Source organism: Melozone crissalis, unplaced genomic scaffold (genome assembly GCF_028551555.1).
Source record: "Melozone crissalis strain CALT ecotype California unplaced genomic scaffold, PUWL_Pcris_2 ptg000020l_1, whole genome shotgun sequence".
NCBI classification, from domain to species: domain Eukaryota; kingdom Metazoa; phylum Chordata; class Aves; order Passeriformes; family Passerellidae; genus Melozone; species Melozone crissalis.
Window position 1 is genome coordinate 21,489 of NW_026535798.1, and position 19,710 is coordinate 41,198.

The window sequence follows — 19,710 nt, forward strand, 5'->3', positions numbered from 1 at the left end:
GTGACATTGGGGACAGCAATATGGGGATGCCAGTGTGGCGGCACTGGGAACAGCAGTGTGGTGGCACTGGGGACAGCAGAGGGATGACACTGGGGACAGCAATATGGGGACGCCAGTGTGGTGGCACTGGGAACAGCAGTGTGGTGGCACTGGGGACAGCAGTGGGATGACACTGGGGACAGCAATATGGGGACGCCAGTGTGGTGGCACTGGAGACAGCAGCGTGGTGATGCTGGGGACAGCAGTGTGGTGACACTGGGGACAGCAGCGTGGTGATGCTGGGGACAGCAGTGTGGTGGCACTGAGGACAGCAGTGGGATGGCAGTGTGATGACACTGGGGACAGCAGCGTGGTGATGCTGGGGACAGCAGTGGGACAGCAGTGTGATGACATTGGGCACAGCAGTGTGATGGCCATGGGGACAGCAGCATGGTGGCACTGGGGACAGCAGTGGGATGGCAGTGTGGTGGCACTGGGGACAGCAGTGGCCGGTGCCAGCCCTGTCCCTGTCCCCACAGTGCTCTTCGGGCAGTTTGCCTTTTTCCAGACGGCGCTCAATGACGTGGTGGAGGTGCACGATGGCCCCACGGAGCACTCACGGCTGCTCAGCTCCCTCTCAGGCTCTCACTCAGGTAGGGAGCTGCTCCCTATCCCCTGTCCCTGTCCCTGCTGGAGACAGCAGCTTTGTCACAGCTGTCACCCAACACCCACTCTCTGTGGCTCATTCCTCCACCTCTGTGTCTCTCCTGTTTTCCCTCCTCCCCATCCAGGGGAATCTTTGCCATTGGCCACCACCAACCAGATCCTCATCAAATTCAGCTCCAAGGGTCAATCCACAGCCAAAGGCTTTCATTTCGTCTACCAAGGTGAGTTCAGGTGTGTTCTGGAAGTGTCCTCGGGTCGCTCCCAGGGGTGTCCTGAGTGTCCTGAGCTGCTTTTGGTGTCTGGGGGTTCTGAGCAGGGAATATCACAGGGAATTAGGATTCCTTTGGGAGCAGAGCTCTGGCAGGGCTGCTCTGGGTGCTTTGTATTCTGCCCTTTCATTCCCACTCAGCCTGAACCCTGCACATCCCAGGATTACCATCAGCCCCATCCCAGCGTCGTGCCCGGAGTCACACAGGGAATTTGGAGATTTATCTCCCAGCAATTCTCCCCAGTGGCATTTTTAGCACTTTCGCTGGGTGCAAGCAGCTGAAATCCCGTCTGGCAGCTCGGAAATCCTCCCTGTGTGCGTGTCACAGGCTCGGGGCTGTCACACTGCTGCCCCTTGATCCTTTCAGTAACAGCTTTGTGCTGCGCTGGGCGAGAACAACTCGGGGATTTTATGGGAGTAAATAGCAAATGATGCATGGAACAGTGGGAAAGCAGAAGGGATTTCTCACCCACGTGCTCCCTGGAGTTATCTGTGGGAACATCCAGGCTTGTGCTGCAAAGAGGGGACAGACACTGGCACGACCTGACCTGAGCCTTCTGCAGGGGTGAAGCAAAGCATGGTTTGGATTTTGGAGTAGTTGGAGATCTGTTCTCTTGAATTCCTGCCTAATGAGTGTGAAACAGCCGTGGTTGTGATTGTAATCTTCAAAGAGCTCAGCAGAACAAAGGTTTTGATGAAAGCAGGGAAGGTTTCCTCCTCCCTCCTGCAAGAGCTTGCACGGGAAGCAAGGGGAAAAGGGCGATCCTGATTTGGATCTGCCTGGCCAGACTCTAATTAGCTAAACACTCATAAATTTAAAGCAACTCAGAGGAAAATATTAATTGAATTCTTCCTTGGCAATAGACCTGGGTTTTTTTGATGGGTTTTTCTCCTCACTTACCTGCCAGACTCATTCCTGTCTTTGTAATTCCCAGTATTCAACAGGAAAATCAATAATTTTAGCACCATCACAACTTAAATCCCCCTTTTCTCTCTTTTCCAAAGGAGATTTTTTTCCCAATTACTGTTCCTTCATGACCATGAGGCCCAGGGAGCTGAGGAACCGAAAGGCTCCTGCATTGGGTGACAAAACAATGTTTTGGGAAGCCACTGCCAAATCCTTTGGTTCCCCTGGGTAAAAACAGCCTTTTGGTGTGGGGAAAGTTCTCTGGAAGGAGGCAGTGGGGGGATTCTGGATGTCCCAGCTGCTTTTATTTCAAGTATAGAATCATTAAATCATTAAAGTTAGAAAAAACCTCCAAGATCTTCAAGTCCAACCTTCATCCAGGTGCCCCCATGCCCACCCAGCTGTGTCACCAAGTGCCACCTCCACTCGGTCTGGCATGGAGCCACTTGAACTCAGATCACCTGAGCTGGCAGAACTGGGAGTGAAATGTTGTTTTTTTTCTCTTCTCAGTGGTCATGCTTGGATTCAGCTCACTTTTGGGGTTTAGGTGCTTTGGGATTTAGGAATGATCAGTCAATGGTCATGCTTGGATTAAGCCAATCTTTAGGATTTAGATGCTTAGGGGTTTAGGAGTAATCACTCAATGGTCATGCTTAGATTAAGCCAATCTTTAGGATTTAGGTATAATCAGTCAATGGTCATGCTTGGATTAAGCCAATCTTTGGGATTTAAATAAAATCAAGTTGTGGTTATGCTTGGATTCATCCTCTCTTTGTGATTTAGATACTTTGGGGTTTTGGATACAATCAGTCAGTGGCCAAGTTTGGATTTAGCCCCTCCTTGGGGTTTAGATACAATTGGTCAATGGTCATGTTTGGATTCAGCCCCTATACTTTAAGGTTTTAGATACAATCAGTCAATGGCCAAGTTTGGATTTAGCTCTTCCTTGGGATTTAGATACTTTGGGGTTTAAGTACAATCAGTCAATGGTCATGTTTGGATTCAACTCTGATACTTCAGGTTTTTAGATACAATCAGTCAATGGTCAAGTTTGCATTCAACCCCTCGTTGGGGTTTAGATACAGTCAATGGCCAAGTTTGAATTCAGCCCTTCCTTTGGGATTTAGATACTTTGGGGTTTAGGTACAATCAGTCAATGATCATGTTTGGATTCAGCCCCAATACTTTAGATTTTTAGGAACAGTCAATGGCCAAGTTTGGATTCAGCCCCTCCTTGGAGTTTAAATACTTTGAGATTTAGATACAATCAGTCAGTGGCCAAGTTTGAATTCAGCCCTTCCTTTGGATTTAGATACTTTGGGGTTTAGGTACAATCAGTCAATGGTCACGTTTGGATTCAGCCCCTCCTTGGGGTTTAGGTACAATCAGTCAATGGTTGTGTTTGGATTCAGCCCCTCTTTGGGGTTTAGATAAATCAGCCAATGGCCAAGTTTGGATTCAGCCACCCTTTGGGATTTAAACACTTTGGGGTTTAGGTACAATCATTCAATAATCATGTTTGGATTCCCCCCCTGACACTTCAGGCTTTGGGTACAATCACTCAACAGTCAAGTCTGCACCCAGCACCTCTCCGCATTCAGACGCTCAGTAATTCCAGTGTAAAACAGACAAATCTTCTCTCCACCATCTCCCTGCCAGCACTAACTCTGTTTTGCCTGTGTCCTCCCTGTGTGCCAGCCGTGCCCCGCACCAGCGCCACGCAGTGCAGCTCGGTGCCGGAGCCGTGGCACGGCCGGCGCCTGGGCAGCGACTTCGCCGTGGGCGCGCTGGTGCGCTTCGAGTGCAGCCCCGGCTACAGCCTCAGGGGCTCCCCTGCCATCCAGTGCCTGGCCATGCCCGGGGCCCTGGCCCAGTGGAACTCCTCCGTCCCCACCTGCATGGGTAGGTGCCACCTTGGTTTTTTTAAAGTTTTTCTGAGTTTTCTGGTGTTTGCGTTCTTGTCGCGCGCTTTATGTAAATAATTATTGTTCTGCGTTCTTTTATGGAGGAGGAGAAATTTTATGGGCTGTTGGTTTGTCCAGTGTCATTGGACAAGTGGCATTGTCACCCTCCAATCCACTGTCACTTTTGGAAATCTATAACTGTTAGAAATTAAAAGCTCTCTTTTTACCTTGAAAAGAGCAGCGTGTCCACGGAGTTTTATTTTAAGAGGAGAAATTTGATGGGCTGTTGGTGTGTCCAGTGTCATTGGAGAGGTGGCTCTTCCACCCTCCAGTACACTGCCACTTTTGGAAATCTATAAATGTTAGAATCAGAAATGAAAAGCTCTCTTTTTACCTTCACATCATTTTATTTCCTATAGCAACAGGTAGGTGGCACTGGGAGAGGTGGGAGCAGGGTGGGTGGCACTGGGAATGTTGTTGGGAGCTGTGCTGCTCTCTGGGTTGTCCTGAAAGGGGACAGGGGTTGGATGTTGGTGGTGTTTGTGGGTCTCTTCCAGCTTGAAGAAAAATCAACAGCAAAACAAAGCACTAATGAATTGAAATGTAAATGAATGAAATGTTCAAGACTTCTTTAGAACCTCTTGTGGTTCTGTCCAGAGAGGTTGTGGCTGTCCCATCCGTGGAAGTGTGCAAGGCCAGGTTGGACAGGGATTGGAACAATCTGGGATAGTGAAGGTGTCTGGGAGAAGGGATTTGGGGATCTTTAAGGTCCCTTCCCACCCAAACTGTTCCATGGTTGTCTGATAAAAAACAAAGCCCAGCCTGGCTCTGAATAAGAACAGTTTAACCCCAAATTCCAGGGAATTGACATTTTTGATCCAGTACTCTTGTGAGATCTGGGACAGCATCTCAAATAAATCAGATCTGGCTGAAAGCTGCTTTCACATCCTCTGAAGGAGAGGATGAAGATCATCCTCGTGTGCTCCCCACACCCAAGGAATGTGCCAAAAGTTGCACGAAAAAGTTACTGGAAAGAGGATTATTCCTAAAATCTCATCCTTAAATCACAACCAGCTCTCGATTTCTTGTAATTTTAACAATGTTTTTTTTTAGCAAAACCAATTCCTTGTGCTTTCCTCCCGGCAGTGCCCTGCGGGGGGAACCTGACGGAGAGGAAAGGAACCATCCTGTCCCCAGGCTTCCCTGAGCCCTACCTGAACAGCCTCAACTGCGTGTGGAAGATCACAGTGCCCGAGGGAGCAGGGATCCAGGTACAGCCAGGACAGACAGCAGGACACTCGGGGTGTGCTGCTCTCACATGATGGGAAATTGCTGTTCCTCGTAGGACAGGGATGGGTTGATGTGGAATTCTCTGGAATCAGGGATTTATTTATTTATAGCCAGGATTAGGCAGGGACTCATTGGTGACGTTTATTGTGACGGTGTTCACAGGGGTCTTAGGATGAGGGAAGAGATGAGGATCTGACTCCATGTTTCAGAAGGCTTGATTTATTATTTTATGATATATATTCTATTCTATTCTATTCTATTCTATTCTATTCTATTCTATTCTATTAACTATACTAAAAGAACAGAAGAAAGGATTTCATCAGAAGGCTAGCTAAGAATAGAAAAAGAAGGAATGATGACAAAAGCTTCTGTCTTGGACAGACAGTCTGAGCCAGCTGACTGTGATTGGCCATTAATTAGAGACAATTAACATGAGACCAATCACAGATGCACCTGTTGCATTCCACAGCAGCAGATAATCATTGTTTACATTTTGTTCCTGAGGCTTCTCAGCTTCTCAGGAGGAAAAATCCTAAGGAAAGGATTTTTCAGAAAATACCACGGCTGCAGCTTGTGACCAGGCAAGGAGCTGTGCCAGGGGAGGGGCAGGTTGGATTTAGGGAAAGGTTCTCCTTCCCCCAGAGGGTATTTGGGCACTGCCAGGGTCCCCAGGGCATGGGCACAGCCCCAGGGATGCCAGAGCTCCAGGAGCATTGCCAGGGAGGCACAGGGTGGGATTTAGGAAGAGCAGGCCCGTGGTCCCTCAGTGTGACCCTTACTCTGGCACAAAAGAGGGGGAATTTGAGTTAAATTTTAGTTTTTTATTGTGATTGTCCAGGGAGGCTGTGGATCCTCCAGCCCTGGAAGTGCCCAAGGCCAGGTTGAGTAGGCCTTCCAAGCTGTTCCACTCTTGGATAGTGGGAGATGTTCCTGCCCACAGCAGAGATTTTGGAACGAGATGAGTTTTAAAATCCGTCCCAAACACTTAAAATTCTTTGGGTCCCCCACCAGTGCTGAGGTCTGCACTTCCACATGTCACCAGGATCTGCTGTCACCCATCAGCTTCTCTGGGACTTCCAGGAGGGCAGAAAGCCCTTGGAGAAAGATTTTGGCTTTTCAGGACCTGAAACAGCTTCAGGGAGGGGTCTCAGTGCAGCCCCCAGGGAGGGAATGACCACGGAGCTGGAGCTGGATCCATCCTGGCTCCACTTCCCTCAGTGTGACCCCTACTCTGGCACAAAAGAGGGGGAATCTGGGTTAAATTGTAGTTTTTTATTATGATTGTCCAATGAGACTGTGGATGCTCCAGCCCTGGAAGTGCCCAAGGCCTGGTTGAGCAGGGCTTCCAACCTGTTCCACTCTTGGATAGTGGGAGATGTCCCTGGCCACAGCAGAGATTTTGGAACAACATGAGCTTTAAAATCCATCCCAAACTTAAAATTCTTTGATCCCACATTTTTGGGTCCCCCACCAGTGCTAAGGCCTGCACTTCCACATGTCACCAGGATCTGCTGTCACCTGGTCACGACCCATCAGCTTCCCTGGGTCTTCCAGGAAGGCAAAAAAAGCCCTTGGAGAAAGATTTTGGCTTTTCAGGACCTGAAACAGCTGCAGGGAGGGGTCTCAGTGCAGCCCCCAGGGAGGGAATGACCACGGAGCTGGAGCTGGATCCATCCTGGCTCCACTTCCTTTGCGTTCTCCATTATTAGATCTTAATTCCAGCATCGCTTTACCCCCTTTTTTGCGCAACAATTAAAGGTTAAACAACTGTAAATCAGGGAAGGAGGTGAAATTGAAGCTTTCTTGGTAACAGCACTCAGGAGCAGGATTTTTATGTAATCAGGGTAGAAGCTGGCACTTCTGCCATGAATTATTCATTCCCGGAGCAAACCTTCCTGAGTGAATTAATTTATACACGTGGCAGTAAATAGATGCAGATCCCTTGTGAATCCACATGTCAGACTAGAATTAGGACCTTAAAAATGTTTATTCCGTTAAGCTGGAGGAGGGGGGGAGAGAGGAGAATAAATAATTTAGGCGGTGTAAGAGCAAACAAAACGCTCATTCTCACTCAGCTTCCAATAATGTAAATCACGAGAGGGGTGTAATGAGGCAGGAAAAAAGGGAAAAAAGGGTCAGTGATGGCTCCGTGGGGGTCACTGAGATTCCTGCTGGGTGAACTCCGCTCACTTTCTGCTAAAAAAAATATTTGGGAGGAACTTTACAGCCGGTTTTATTACCCGGAGTAAATCAAGGAGGAAATGGCTTCAATGGCTGAAGTGGGGGCATTGATTTTGGTTTTATTATTTATTATTTTATTTGATTTTGGTTTTATTATTTATTTTCAAACGGGGGGTTTTGATTTGTTGTGCAGCAAGGCAGGGGTAAGTGGGGAATTGGGGTGGATGAGGAAATCAGGGAAGAAGATATGGAGAGAAAGGGAGAAGGTTCACACGTGTGTAGTCAAAGTTTGAGGGCAGTGAAATCTCCTCACTGCTCATTTTTCCCAATTTTCCAGCACTCTCCTTGTTTGGAGCCAAGCTGTACAACTCATTTATGCTCCTGATTTATCTTTGAGATTCCTTTTGGATTTGTTGGGGTTTTTTGCCTGCCAATTCAATTTGAGATACCCAATGTTGGAAAATTTCATCCAGACCTTTCAGCTTAAATCTGAATTTTCCCCAAAACAGGTGGTTTTTACCCAGGTTTTCTGCCTCACTCTCACCCCATTCACCAAACTCGGGTTTTTAATGGGACACTGAAAGCTTTGAACCATCAGCATTTAGGATTTAGGCAAAATCCTTGTTAATGGTAAACAAAGCTGAGCAATTCCTTGGAGATCCTCACTCAAGCACGAGCTGCTTTTCGGTATAAATGCAGATTTCCCAGCTCTGCTTTTCAGTATAAATGCAGATTTTTCAGCTCTGTTTTTCTGTATAAATGCAGATTTCTCAGCTCTCCTGATGTTTCTCATCCAAGGATTTGTGTTGTTGTTCCAACTAATGGAGCCAAGTGACTTCCTAAGGCCTCCAAACCTTGTGGGGCATGGCAGGGAAAGGTGAAATCTGAAAATGCACTCGAGTGATCCCTCTAAAAGCTGAGGAACAAGGCTGGAACTTGATTGGATTTTTAAAATCCTGTTGTTTAATGTGAGGTGGTTTTTGGGTTTATTTTATCTCCGGGGTGCTGCTGGTTGCTCTCATTTGAAAGGGCTCAAAGTCTTCAAGGATTTCTCCAAATGGGGGAAAAAAGCTGGGATTTTCAGCAGCTGTAAATGAGCTGGGCAGTTCCAGGAGCTCTGGAGCAGCAGCAGAAAATAACATTTCTATTTGGAAGTTTTGGGGGAAAAATAGCTGGAAAATCCCAGTGGGAACAGTCAAAGGCAGAATTCTCCAAATTTTGCCAGTGTTGAACCCTCGGAGTGTGTAAACTCAATTAGTGACCCTTTAATTGCTGTTAATTTGATTTATTCCTATTATTTCAAATTTTTTTTCCTTTGTTTTGTTTCTCTCTGCAGATCCAGGTGATCAGTTTTGTCACAGAGCAGAACTGGGATTCCCTGGAAGTGTTTGATGGAGGAGACAACACAGCCACCATGCTGGGGAGCTTCTCTGGTACGTGGCCCTCGAGCCCATCAGTTCCTGCCTCATTTCATTCACCTCACAAAATTAAACTTTAAAAAAGCATCAAAAGCCAGGAATGGATTTCAAGGGAATCATGTGCTCTGTTGGGTTGGGAATTACAATTCCAATTTCTACCTGTGGGAAGGGTTGAGAGGGAGCCTTAAACACAAAACCAGTGGAGTTTTATTCCTGGAAATGGGAATTCCCTCAGCTCTGCTGGGATGTGAGGCCACCACACCTGGCAAGGTGACCTGACCTTGATGTCCCCCAGAAAGGGTGAAAGGCTACAAAACAAACTCTTATTTTTCCTTGGAATTTTTGTATTTCCTTTGGAATCCTTGTGTTTTTCTTTGAATTGTGGCTTTTAGCAGAGCAGGCTCCAGGAGCTTTGAGAGCCTTTCAAATTCAGCACCACTGGCAGAACAATGGCCCAAAACCTCATTTATTTAACAAATGTGCCCAAAATGCCCTGAGCTAGGCAGGAGAAGGGTCTGGGATGGAGCTGCCTTGTCCTGCTGCTGCAGCAGCTTCCAGGGGATGAAGGAATCCCGAATTTTCCCAAATTTTCCCGAATTTTCCCAGACCTGCGCTCCACCCACGCTGTTTCCCATCCCTTGGTGCTTTTTGTCTGTCGGTGGCCAAGCTCCAGGGGCTGAAATCCAGGAAAGGATTTCAGGAAAGGCCCTGGGTATTTCTCAATTGGCCTCGTTAGAAAGAACCTGATCAAAACCAAGAGGAGCTCATTAAGTTGGAAGGACTTTGTGTTGTCAGGAAATCTCTGAGGAGGGGGAGAGAGATCCTCTCTGTGAAAAATGCCCATCAGTTGTTTTTAACATTTTAAAAGTTTAATAGTAAATGTATCATTAAATATTAAAATAATATTTTATATAATTATTTTTCTAATATATTTTATCTATTATAATAAAATATATTGTCTATAATATATAGTATATAATATATGATATATAATATATGATATATAATGTATAATATATTAATATAAAATAGTAATATATTATTATATAATACATATGTTATATATTATACATAATATTATATTATATATTAATAATGTGTATTAATATATAATATTATTATTTAAAGTTTTATTTTACAGATAATAAAAATAGTAACGAAATGGTTATAAAAATAGTAATATAATTAGAGTAATAAAAGTGTTGGACAATTTGGATTAGGACAATATGAGACAATAAAAACAAAGAGTTATGAACAGTCTGGGTATCTTTTCTGGGCAAAATAAGCCCGAAAAAAGGACCCACATTAACAGAGGATTAACCCTTAAAAACAATAACCTGTTGCATATTCATACATCTCATCCATGATGCATAAATTCCGTTCAAACACAGGATTCTGTGTGGTCAGTGCCAACTTCTTCCTCTGAATCCTGACGGCACCTTCATGGCTGAGCAGTCAGGAAGAATTTGATTTCTTCTGATAATGGACCAATAAATTATTTTTCTCTGAAATATTGAGGTGTCCTGTGGCTGCTATCTCATTGCAAGTCCTTTCTTTAAAAAAATATCTTACATAGCTTAGTTTCTATTTTAACATTTTGTTATAACCTAAAACTATATTTAGCACACTACTGAAGAGAATTAATCCAGCATCACTTTCCAACACAACCCATATACCATCCATTTGAATATTTGCCAAAAGCCAGTCATCAAACAGGCATTTCTCACACTCTCCCCTGCCTTTGTGCTCCCCTTGTTTTGCCAGGAACCACGGTGCCTGCTCTGCTCAACAGCACTTCAAACCAGCTCTATCTGCATTTCTATTCCGACATCAGCGTCTCTGCCGCCGGCTTTCACCTGGAATACAAAAGTAAGAGCAGCTCCAGCCTTGATCCCGCAGCTCCTGCGCGATGGGGAGGTGCCTGCAGGGCTGGGGAAATGGGGGAAGGAGCTGCTGTGGCTCCCTGCTCTCAAGGAGGGAGTGATAAATAGAGGAAAGATGGAGCAGAGGGGTGGGATGAGCCTGGTGGCAGTTTTTTGTGGCACAAAGGGTTAAAAAATCCGTGGGTGCAAGGCTGGGATCTGGGTTTGGGAAGTGCTGCTTGCCAGGGACTTCCAGCTCTTGGCATTCCCTGCTGGAACCAGCAGGTCTGGATATGTCCTCATCCCAAAAATCCTGGCTGGAAGAGTCCTCAGAGGTCATCCCCTGAGGAAAGCAGGGTCAGAATGGAGATAAAACTGAATTTGAGCATTTTGATGGAGCTTGAGCTTGGAAAAACTGCAGGATTTGCACAAAGAGCCTGGGCAGGCTCTGCTCACAGCTGAGAGCTGAACCCCATGTTATCACTGTTATCAGTGTTATCAGGGGGGGTTTCTGCAGTGTTTTAGTGGGTGCTGGGGATGTTCCCCTCCCTCCCCTGCTGGATGTGCTCCTGTTCCCACAGCCCAGCACCCTGAGCTGCCCTGGGCACATTGCTGGATCCAGGAATTCCTGTGCTGTGTGCTCAGAGCCCCGCACAGGAGCATTCCCAAGGTGGTTGATCCATCCTCCTTGTCCAAGGGCACCTCTGGAAGCTCTGAGGTGGTGTGGGCACCCCTCCTTTTCAAAAACACCTTAAAAACATCTTTAATGTCCCCTCCAACCCAAATTCTGTGGTGGTGTGGAGCACTTGAGTGGGTTCCTGGTTAGGGATGATCCCAACTCTTCCTGGAATGGCAGCACTTTGCTCCCAGCAAGGCTCATGCCAGTTTTTTTTTGGGAATACAGACCCCAGCACGTGGCTAAATGTGTGATCCTAGCCAGGATCCTTTCGAAAAGAAATCCCCAGTGGTGAGAGAACAAACCTGAGTGAGGCAGGGAAGAGAATCCTTTGGGAAATGGCTGTCAGGTTTGGATGGGGATGACAAAAACTCATTTTCCCCTGGGTCTGTGTTTGATTCCTGATGTCTGATCAGGAGAGGTGGAGGTGCCTGTTATTTTGGATAATACTGGCAGAGAATCCTGGAATATCCTGAGCTGGAAGGATCCACCAGCATCATCCAGTCCAACCCTGGCCCTGCACAGGCATCCCAGCAATCCCACCCTGTCCAAACACTCCTGGAGCTCTTGGGATTGTTCCCATTCCCTGGGGAGCCTGGGGGGAAGAACCTTTCCCTAAATCCAGCCTAAACATTTTGGGGTTATCCTGCAGAGCCAGGAATGGGATGGATGATCTGTGAAGTCCAAAACTTCCTGGAGCTTTTGGGAATGTTCCCATTCCCTGGGGAGCCTGGGGAGAAGAACATTTCCCTACATCCATCCTAAACATTTTGGGGCTGGTTATCCTGCAGAGCCAGGTGTGGGGTGGACGATCCTTGCAGGTCCCAGCTCAGGATATTCCATGATTTTTCCCAGCTCTGCTGCTGGTGAGGGTGAGCCTGGGCTTGTTTGGAGGGAGTTGGGTGATTTAGGACCCTTCCCACCCAAACCAGTGTGAGATTCCCTGCAATGGCACAGCTGGAGCTGCTTTAAAGCCAAGCAGCACTAAAACCTTCCAGGATTTGCTGCCTTTACTCACTGAAACCCTGTCCATTATTGGATCCAGCAGGATTACAGCCACCACAGGATTGGGAGAGGAAAAAATGTGCTCAGCCTGTGCTCTGGGAGCTGCAGGAATCCTCTGGCTGTGACTCTGTTTCTTCTCCAGCTCTATTCCAATCGATAAATCCTTTGAGCACCCTCCTGCAAAAATCACGGCCAGGTTTTTCATGAGCCTGGGGATTATCAGCCCTGTCTGTTTCCTTGGCTGAGGAAATTAATAGGTGTTGATTTTCAGGGCAGCTGGAAATAATGTGATTTCTGCTCTGTTTGTACAATTGGAATCTCCCAGCCCTGAGCCCTGGGTTTGGTTTTTTTTTTTTTTCTGTGTTTTTTTCTGGGAGGAAGTTGGGAGAGATGAGCTCAAACAGGGGAGGAAAACTCAGGTTTCTCCCTCACTGTGGCGCTCAGGCTGAGCTCTTACCTCTGCATGCTCCAAAGCCAGGAACAATTTGGGACTGAGTGAAAGGCACTGATGTGAAGGAGAAGTTATTTAAAGCCATTTTCCCTGCTGCCTCTCTGAAGGTCAAGCAGCACATCCAGGAGCAGGGAGGGAAGCGTGACTGGGCTTTGGGAGGAGACTCAGCCTCTCCTTGCTCCTTTTCTCTTTTATTTTCCCCCTGCCTGGGGCTCTGTGGGGAGCAGGAGCCCTTGCAGGGATGCAGGAGGTTATGATGGAGAGGAGCTGCAGGATTCATTTTATATCCCTGGGATGTGCAGAGGGGAGATGGGGGAAGGAGAGGGGAGATGGATGGAGAGGAGAAAATGTGGGAAATGGAGAGAAAAAAATGTGGGAAAAGGAGAGAGATGTGGGTTATAGAAAGAAAAGAAGGAAAGGAAAGGAAAGGAAAGGAAAGGAAAGGAAAGGAAAGGAAAGGAAAGGAAAGGAAAGGAAAGGAAAGGAAAGGAAAGGAAAATGAGAGGGAAAGAGAAGGAATAGGAAAGGAGAAACAAAAGGAAAGGGGGAAAGGAAGGGAAGGGAAGGGAAGGGAAGGGAAGGGAAGGGAAGGGAAGGGAAGGGAAGGGAAGGGAAGGGAAGGGAAGGGAAGGGGAGCCCATTACTCCTCACGAGGTGTCACAGGTTGTTAGTTGGGTTTGCAGCAGGACATTCCCAGCTGGAAATGTGGAGATGGAAATGGGCTGTCCCTGGAGAATCCATAATAAACAGAATTTCCCCACCCAGAGTCTGTGGTGGTGGATGGCAAACAGGAGCGGGATAGAACACAAAGCGTGTTCCCATCCCTGCAGGCCCCAGCCCAGCCCCAGCCCCACTCCCTGAGCTCCCACCTCCCTTCTCCCCACAGCCGTGGGTCTCTCCAGCTGCCCGGAGCCCGCGGTTCCCGGCAATGGGCTGAAGATCGGCGAGCGCTACCTGGTGAACGACGTGGTGTCCTTCCAGTGCGAGCCGGGCTACGCCCTGCAGGTACAGCCCCAGCCCCAGCTCCCTGCTTCTCCAGACCTGCACTGCCTCAGGGCGGGACTCTGAACTCCTTATAAAGTGTTTTAGCAAGGTCTCCTCACAGCTCAGTCCCACAAACAATCCTTTTCCTCTCCTCAAGCACACAGAACAATCCTTTTCCTCTCCTCAGTCCCAGAGAACGATCAATTTCCAGCCCCAGAACCAAGGACACCTCTGCAGCTTCAGCCCCAAAAAGTGCAAACAGCAGGGAATGGAGGGGAGCAAACTGGGAGGGTGGGACTGCATCACCTGCAGCTGGAATTGGACAGTTAACCCCATATGGAAGTGGACCAAAATTTATAAAAGTGTGAAATTTTGTGACTCAGGGTCCACCTTGGATCCAACCTGGGTCCATCTCCAGCCTTGTGCTGCCCAAGGTGTCTCCTGTAAAAACCTTCTAATAAATCCCTCCTTTATTCCTGTAACTCTGTTCCAGGTCCTTGAGCATCACCAGAAGGATTCCTGCTTTTCTGGGTTCCCTATATTCTTTACACATCTATTTCTACCTCTGTTGTTATATTTGTGGTCAGTCCCAGTATTTTTCCCTGCCTTTTCCCAAGGCAGAAAGACAAAACACATTCCAGAGCTCCAAGCTGGGGGTCCCAGGTTCCTGTTCTTCCTTGGCTCTTCCAAGATTGAAACCAGCTCTTGGAGACACAAAGTTTAGTCCCTGTCTGTGGGAGAGGATTCAGAGGTGGTTGAATTACCTCACTATTTATGATTATTTTTGTCAATTATGCTAATTTGCTAAATTTGTACAACTGTATTCACTCCCCCCTTAGAGGAATGGGCATTTTATGGACATTTTTCCATATCTTCCTCCAATAAAGACCAGCCTTTAGATGACCTCCTACACTATTATTATCTCCAAAGATAATCCCCAAGTGTGAAAGATAATCTCCAAATCCAGTTGTTTAATTCCTACATTCTTTAAGGCATCACTTTTCTGGTACCCCAGATGCAACAGGCATCTCCCTCTGGATCAGATCCATCTTGCAGGGAATTTTTTCCTTCCAGGACACGGAGGGGCTCTCCCCTTTGTTTTCCATCCACCTCCCAAACCCCTGTTTTGTTTTCCATCCCTGCAGGGCCACTCTCACATCTCCTGCATGCCGGGCACGGTGCGCCGCTGGAATTACCCTCCACCCCTCTGCATTGGTAAGGAATCAACTTCTTTCTACCTGGCTGATATTTATAACACTTCCCTAAAATAAAACAAGGCTAAAGAGCTGATTTAGAGAAATTTCAGGTTGGTTTTGCAAGTGTGAGGAAACATTGGGTTGCCAGGGAAATTGTGCCTGAGAAGTCCCCGTGGGCTGCCTGGAGTGCTTTGTTTTGGATGTTACAGATGTGGCTCTAGCACAAAATGTGAAACACAGAATTATCCCCCATTCAGAAGGGAAACCCTCCAATTTCCTCATGCTGGAAGCAGGTTGGTTTTATGGCTGGAGGATTTTTTTCCATCTGAAGCGTGGTTTATTTCTGTGGGATGTGTCTGATACCACCAAAGCTGCTCCTTTCACCGGGGTCTGGTCTCTCCCAGGATCCCAACTTGCTATGGCCACTCTGCTGTCCACAGGTCACTTGTCCAGGTCACTGTTTGCCCTCAGATCTGTTCAGATGTTCAGGCCTGGACATTCCATTTTCCCTGTGGAAGAGGCCTGGAGGTGAATGGAACTTGCAGGAGGTTTTTAAAAATTATTTTCAGTCATTTGCTTTTAGCAAATGTAGATGTTTAATATTCATATTGCACATTTTGCAGCTCTGAGAGAGACATTTATGCATTTAATAGCTTTAGTTAACAGTTATTTTGGGCTCCTGCTGTTCCAGCTTACATCATTTGGCTTTAAAGTAATTATAAGAGCCAACAGTTCTTTTATCTGATGATCTGCAGGCCAGGAATAAATGGAGAGATATTTCCAGGAGAATGACTGAGCTAAAGGGCCCGTTCCCCTGGAGCTGCTCTGAATGGAAGCAGAAGTCCTTGGGCTCAGCTGGGAGATCCCAGCATGGAGGAGGATCCCAAAAGCTGCCAAACCACAAGTTTTGTTCTTTGAATCAGCACCAGCCTCCCAACCCAGCAGAATTTTGGCTATGCCTGTATTTTCCCCTCCTTGGGAAAGGCCAGGCTGCTGCAGAGAGGCAGAAAAACATCTGGAGCCACTCCTGGAGGAGTGAATGTCACCTTTGTGGGTGTGACAGTGCTGGGGCTCTGCCCTGTGCCCACCAGAGCCCCTGCTCCAAGCACAGTTTGATTTTCTGCTGGCCTGCTTCCTCCAGCTGCTGGGCACCTAAATAATTCAGCAGCAGTTCTATTAAAGAGCCATTAGGAGGGAAAAGAAAGAGAAATCTTCTGGGAGAAACCTTGTTAGGAGCAGGTCTGGGCTAATGAGATATTGGACAAAGAGCCTGTGCCTGGCTGTCACAGCGAGTTAGAGAACACCTGGCTGGATTCAGCTGGGTGCTGCTGCTGGGACCACGTGGAGGTCATCCAGATAAGTGTGAGGAGGTGCTGTCAGTGCTTCAATTTCATGTGGTGCCTTTTGTAAACATATTTTTGTGCTGCCGTGGCTGGCAGTGGGCTGCAGGCAGCGAGCAAACACTCCGTGCTGGGTTTATCAGTGACAGACTGCCCAGAGATTGGCAGGGGAATGGAGAGGCTGTAACTGGGGTCAGAATAGCATCACTCAGCTTCTTCACAGTCATTCTTTGAGCTGGTGAAGGTGTCAAGAAGTGCTGGTGCCTGGTTTGGTGCAATGTCTGTGGGCAGAGCAGGTGTCCATCCCCTCTGTCACTGCTCACATCTGGCTTTCCATTTCTGGTGGCCCAAACTGGATCCCTGGGCTCAGTCTTCATCTCCTAAGGGCAGGAGAAAGGCACATCCATTCCTGATGTGGCCCTGGAAACTTGGTGCTGGTTCCTTTTTCTCAGCTGAGTCTTTAATTCCTTCATTTCCCATGGCCCTCACCCAGACAAGCCCCTCAGGGATCCTGTGACTGGATCCTGACCATGAACCCTGTTGTTCTTCCAGCCCAGTGTGGAGGAACAGCAGAAGAGATGGAAGGAGTGCTCCTGAGCCCAGGATTCCCGGGAAATTACCCCAGCAACCTGGACTGCACGTGGAGGATCCTGCTGCCTGTGGGGTTTGGTGAGAGAGATGGGTTTGGGTCGGTGCCATCGCAGAAGAGGGGGTGAAAAATCAGAGAATCCCTGACTGGTTTGGGTTGGGAAGAACCTCAAGATCATCTCATTCCACTCCCTGCCAGGGAAATTATCCCAAAGTGCTCCAAGCCCCAGCCTGGGGCACTGCCAGGGATCCAGGGGCAGCCACAGCTGCTGTGGGCACCCTAAACCAGGACTTCCCCACCTTCCCAGGGAGGAATTCCTTCCTAAGCTCCACTCCAAAGCTCCTCTGTGTCAGTTTGAGGGTTTGCCCTGTGTCCCCAGGGCAGTTGAAGTCCTGCTGAGTGCCCAGGGTGTCCTGGGCTGTGCAGGTGGGCAGTGATGGGGTTGGAGCTGGGATTGGTATTGGGATTAAAACAAGGGTTAGAGCTGGGGTTGGAGCTGATGTTGCGGTTGGGGTTGGAGCTGGGATTGGAACTGGGAATGGTGTTGGGATTGAAACCAGGGTTAGAGCTGGGGTTGGTGCTGATGTTGGGGTTGGAACTGAGTTTAAAGCTGGGGTTGGGACCAGGGTTGGTACTGCTGTTGGAGCTGGGGTTAGTAATGATGTTGATGCTGGTGTTGGAGCTGGGTTTGGTATTGGGATTGGAGCTGGGGTTGGTGCTGACTTTTGGGTTGAGATTGGAACTGGGTTTGGTATTGGGATTGGAGCCATGGTTGGTGCTGATCTTGCATTTGGTGCTGCTGTTAGAGCTGAGGTTAGTGCTGGGGTTGGTGCTGGGGTTGGAGCTGGGGTTGGTATTGAGATTGAAGCTGGGGTTGATGCTGATGTTTTGGTTGGTGCTGCTGTTGGAGCTGGCTTAAAGCTGGGGTTGGAGCTGGGTTTGGTATTGGGATTGGAGCTGGGGTTGATGCTGGTGTTGGGGTTGGTTCTGCTATTGGAGCTGGGGTTGGTGCTGATATTGGGGTTGGTGCTGGTCTTGGAGTTGGAGTTAGTCTGATGTTGGAGCTGGGTTTGGTATTGGGATTGGAGCTGGGATTAGTGCTGCTGTTGGAGCTGGTGCCGGTGCAAAACCTCAGCTGCAATTTTAGAGCCCAACTCCTCCTTCCCCCTCTGCAGGTGCCCACATCCAGTTCCTGAACTTCTCCACGGAGCCCAACCACGACTTTGTGGAGATCCGGAACGGGCCCTACGACACCAGCAGCGTCATCGGGCGCTTCAGCGGCGCCGAGCTGCCCGGCTCGCTGCTCTCCACCTCCCACGAGACCACCGTGTACTTCCACAGCGACCACTCCCAGAACAAACCCGGCTTCAAGCTGGAGTACCAGGGTGAGCAGGGACAGCCCTGCCCCGGGGGTGGCGGTTCTTGAGTTAACTCTGTGGTGGTTGAGTTAATTCTGTGGTTGTTGAGTTGACTCCATGGTTGTTGAGTTAGCTTCATGGTTGTTGAGTTAGCTCCATGGTTGTTGAGTTAATTCCATTAATTCTGTGGTTATTGAGCCCATTCCATGGTTGTTGAGTTAACTCTGTGGTTGTTGAGTTGAATTAATTTCGTGGCTGTTGAGTTGAGTTAATTCTGTGATTGTTGAGTTAACTCCGTGTTTGTTAACTCCGTGGTTGTTGATTTAATTCAGTGGTTGTTGAGTTAATTCAGTGGTTATTGAGTTAACTCCATGGTTGTTGAGTTAACTCCATGGTTGTTGAGGTAATTCCATGATTGTTGAGTTAATTCCGTTAATTCCATGGTTGTTGAATTAATTCCATGGTTGTTGAGTTAACTCCTTGGTTGCTGAGTTAACTCCGTGGTTGTTGAGTTAATTCTGTGGTTGTTGAGTTAACTCCATGCTTGTTGAGTTAACTGCATGGTTGCTGAGTTAATTCTGTGGTTATTGAGTTTATTCAGTGGCTGTTGAGTTAACTCCATGGTTGCTGAGTTAACTCTGTGGTTGCTGAGTCAACTCCATGGTTGTTGACTCCAAACCTCCCTGGGCACCCCCTTCCAACCCTTTCCATGGAGAAATTCCTCCTGAACTCCATCCTGCCCCTCCCCTGGCACAGCTTGAGACCATTTCTCCTTGCCCTGTCCCTTTTTCCCTGAGAAATAAAACACAAACACAAATTCCCATTGTGTTTCCCCAGCCTACGAGCTGCAGGAATGCCCCGACCCGGAGCCCTTTGCCAACGGCGTGGTGAGAGGAGCTGGCTACAACGTCGGCCAGTCCATCTCCTTCGAGTGCCTGCCTGGCTACCAGCTCATCGGGCACCCCGTGCTCACCTGCCAGCACGGCACCAACAGGAACTGGGACCACCCCCTGCCCAGGTGTGAAGGTACGGCCTGGGCTCACCTGGGCACCTTGGGATGCTCTGGGAGCAAAGGTGTGGCTGGGAATGAGCTCTTGGAGGGATCCACGAGGTGTTTTGGTGAACATTTGGGGTGTTTTGGCAGCTTCTGAGGGAGGTTTGAGTCTTGGGGAGTCTTGAGCACCAACAGGAACTGGGATCACTCCCTGCCCAGGTGTAAAGGTACGGCCTGGGCTCACCTGGGCACAGCACTTCAGCTCCTTGGGATGGGCTGGGATTGCTCTGGGAGCAAAGGTGTGGCTGGGAATGAGCTCTTGGAGGGATCTATGAGGTGTTCTGGTGAATATTTGGGGTGTTTTGGCAGCTTCTGAGGGAGGTTTGAGTCTTGGGGAGTCTTGAGCACCAGCAGGAACTGGGATCACTCCCTGCCCAGGTGTGAAGGTACGGCCTGGGCTCACCTGGGCACGGCGCTTCAGCTCCTTGGGATGCTCTGGGAGCAAAGACATGGCTGGGAATGGGCTCTTGGAGGGATCCATGAGGTATTTTGGTGAATATTTGGGGTGTTTTGGCAGCTTCTGATGGGGGTCTTGGGGAGTCTTGAGCACCAACAGGAACTGGGATCACCCCCTGCCCAGGT

At 48.3% G+C, this 19,710-nt stretch overlaps 1 protein-coding gene across 1 annotated transcript in view; it reads left to right on the forward strand.

Annotated features, from left to right (window-relative positions):
* LOC128937649 (CUB and sushi domain-containing protein 2-like) overlaps positions 1 to 19,710 on the forward strand; it is a gene marked incomplete at its 5' end in the record, with an annotated part of 74,649 nt that overhangs the window by 20,237 nt on the left and 34,702 nt on the right. The window contains 11 exons of the mRNA XM_054277446.1: positions 519 to 632; positions 771 to 866; positions 3,519 to 3,722; positions 4,871 to 4,995; positions 8,532 to 8,628; positions 10,378 to 10,482; positions 13,494 to 13,612; positions 14,737 to 14,806; positions 16,680 to 16,796; positions 17,892 to 18,101; positions 18,912 to 19,100. Of these exons, the coding sequence (XP_054133421.1) occupies positions 519 to 632; positions 771 to 866; positions 3,519 to 3,722; positions 4,871 to 4,995; positions 8,532 to 8,628; positions 10,378 to 10,482; positions 13,494 to 13,612; positions 14,737 to 14,806; positions 16,680 to 16,796; positions 17,892 to 18,101; positions 18,912 to 19,100 (1,446 nt within the window). The remainder of the gene's footprint in view (positions 1 to 518; positions 633 to 770; positions 867 to 3,518; positions 3,723 to 4,870; positions 4,996 to 8,531; positions 8,629 to 10,377; positions 10,483 to 13,493; positions 13,613 to 14,736; positions 14,807 to 16,679; positions 16,797 to 17,891; positions 18,102 to 18,911; positions 19,101 to 19,710) is intronic.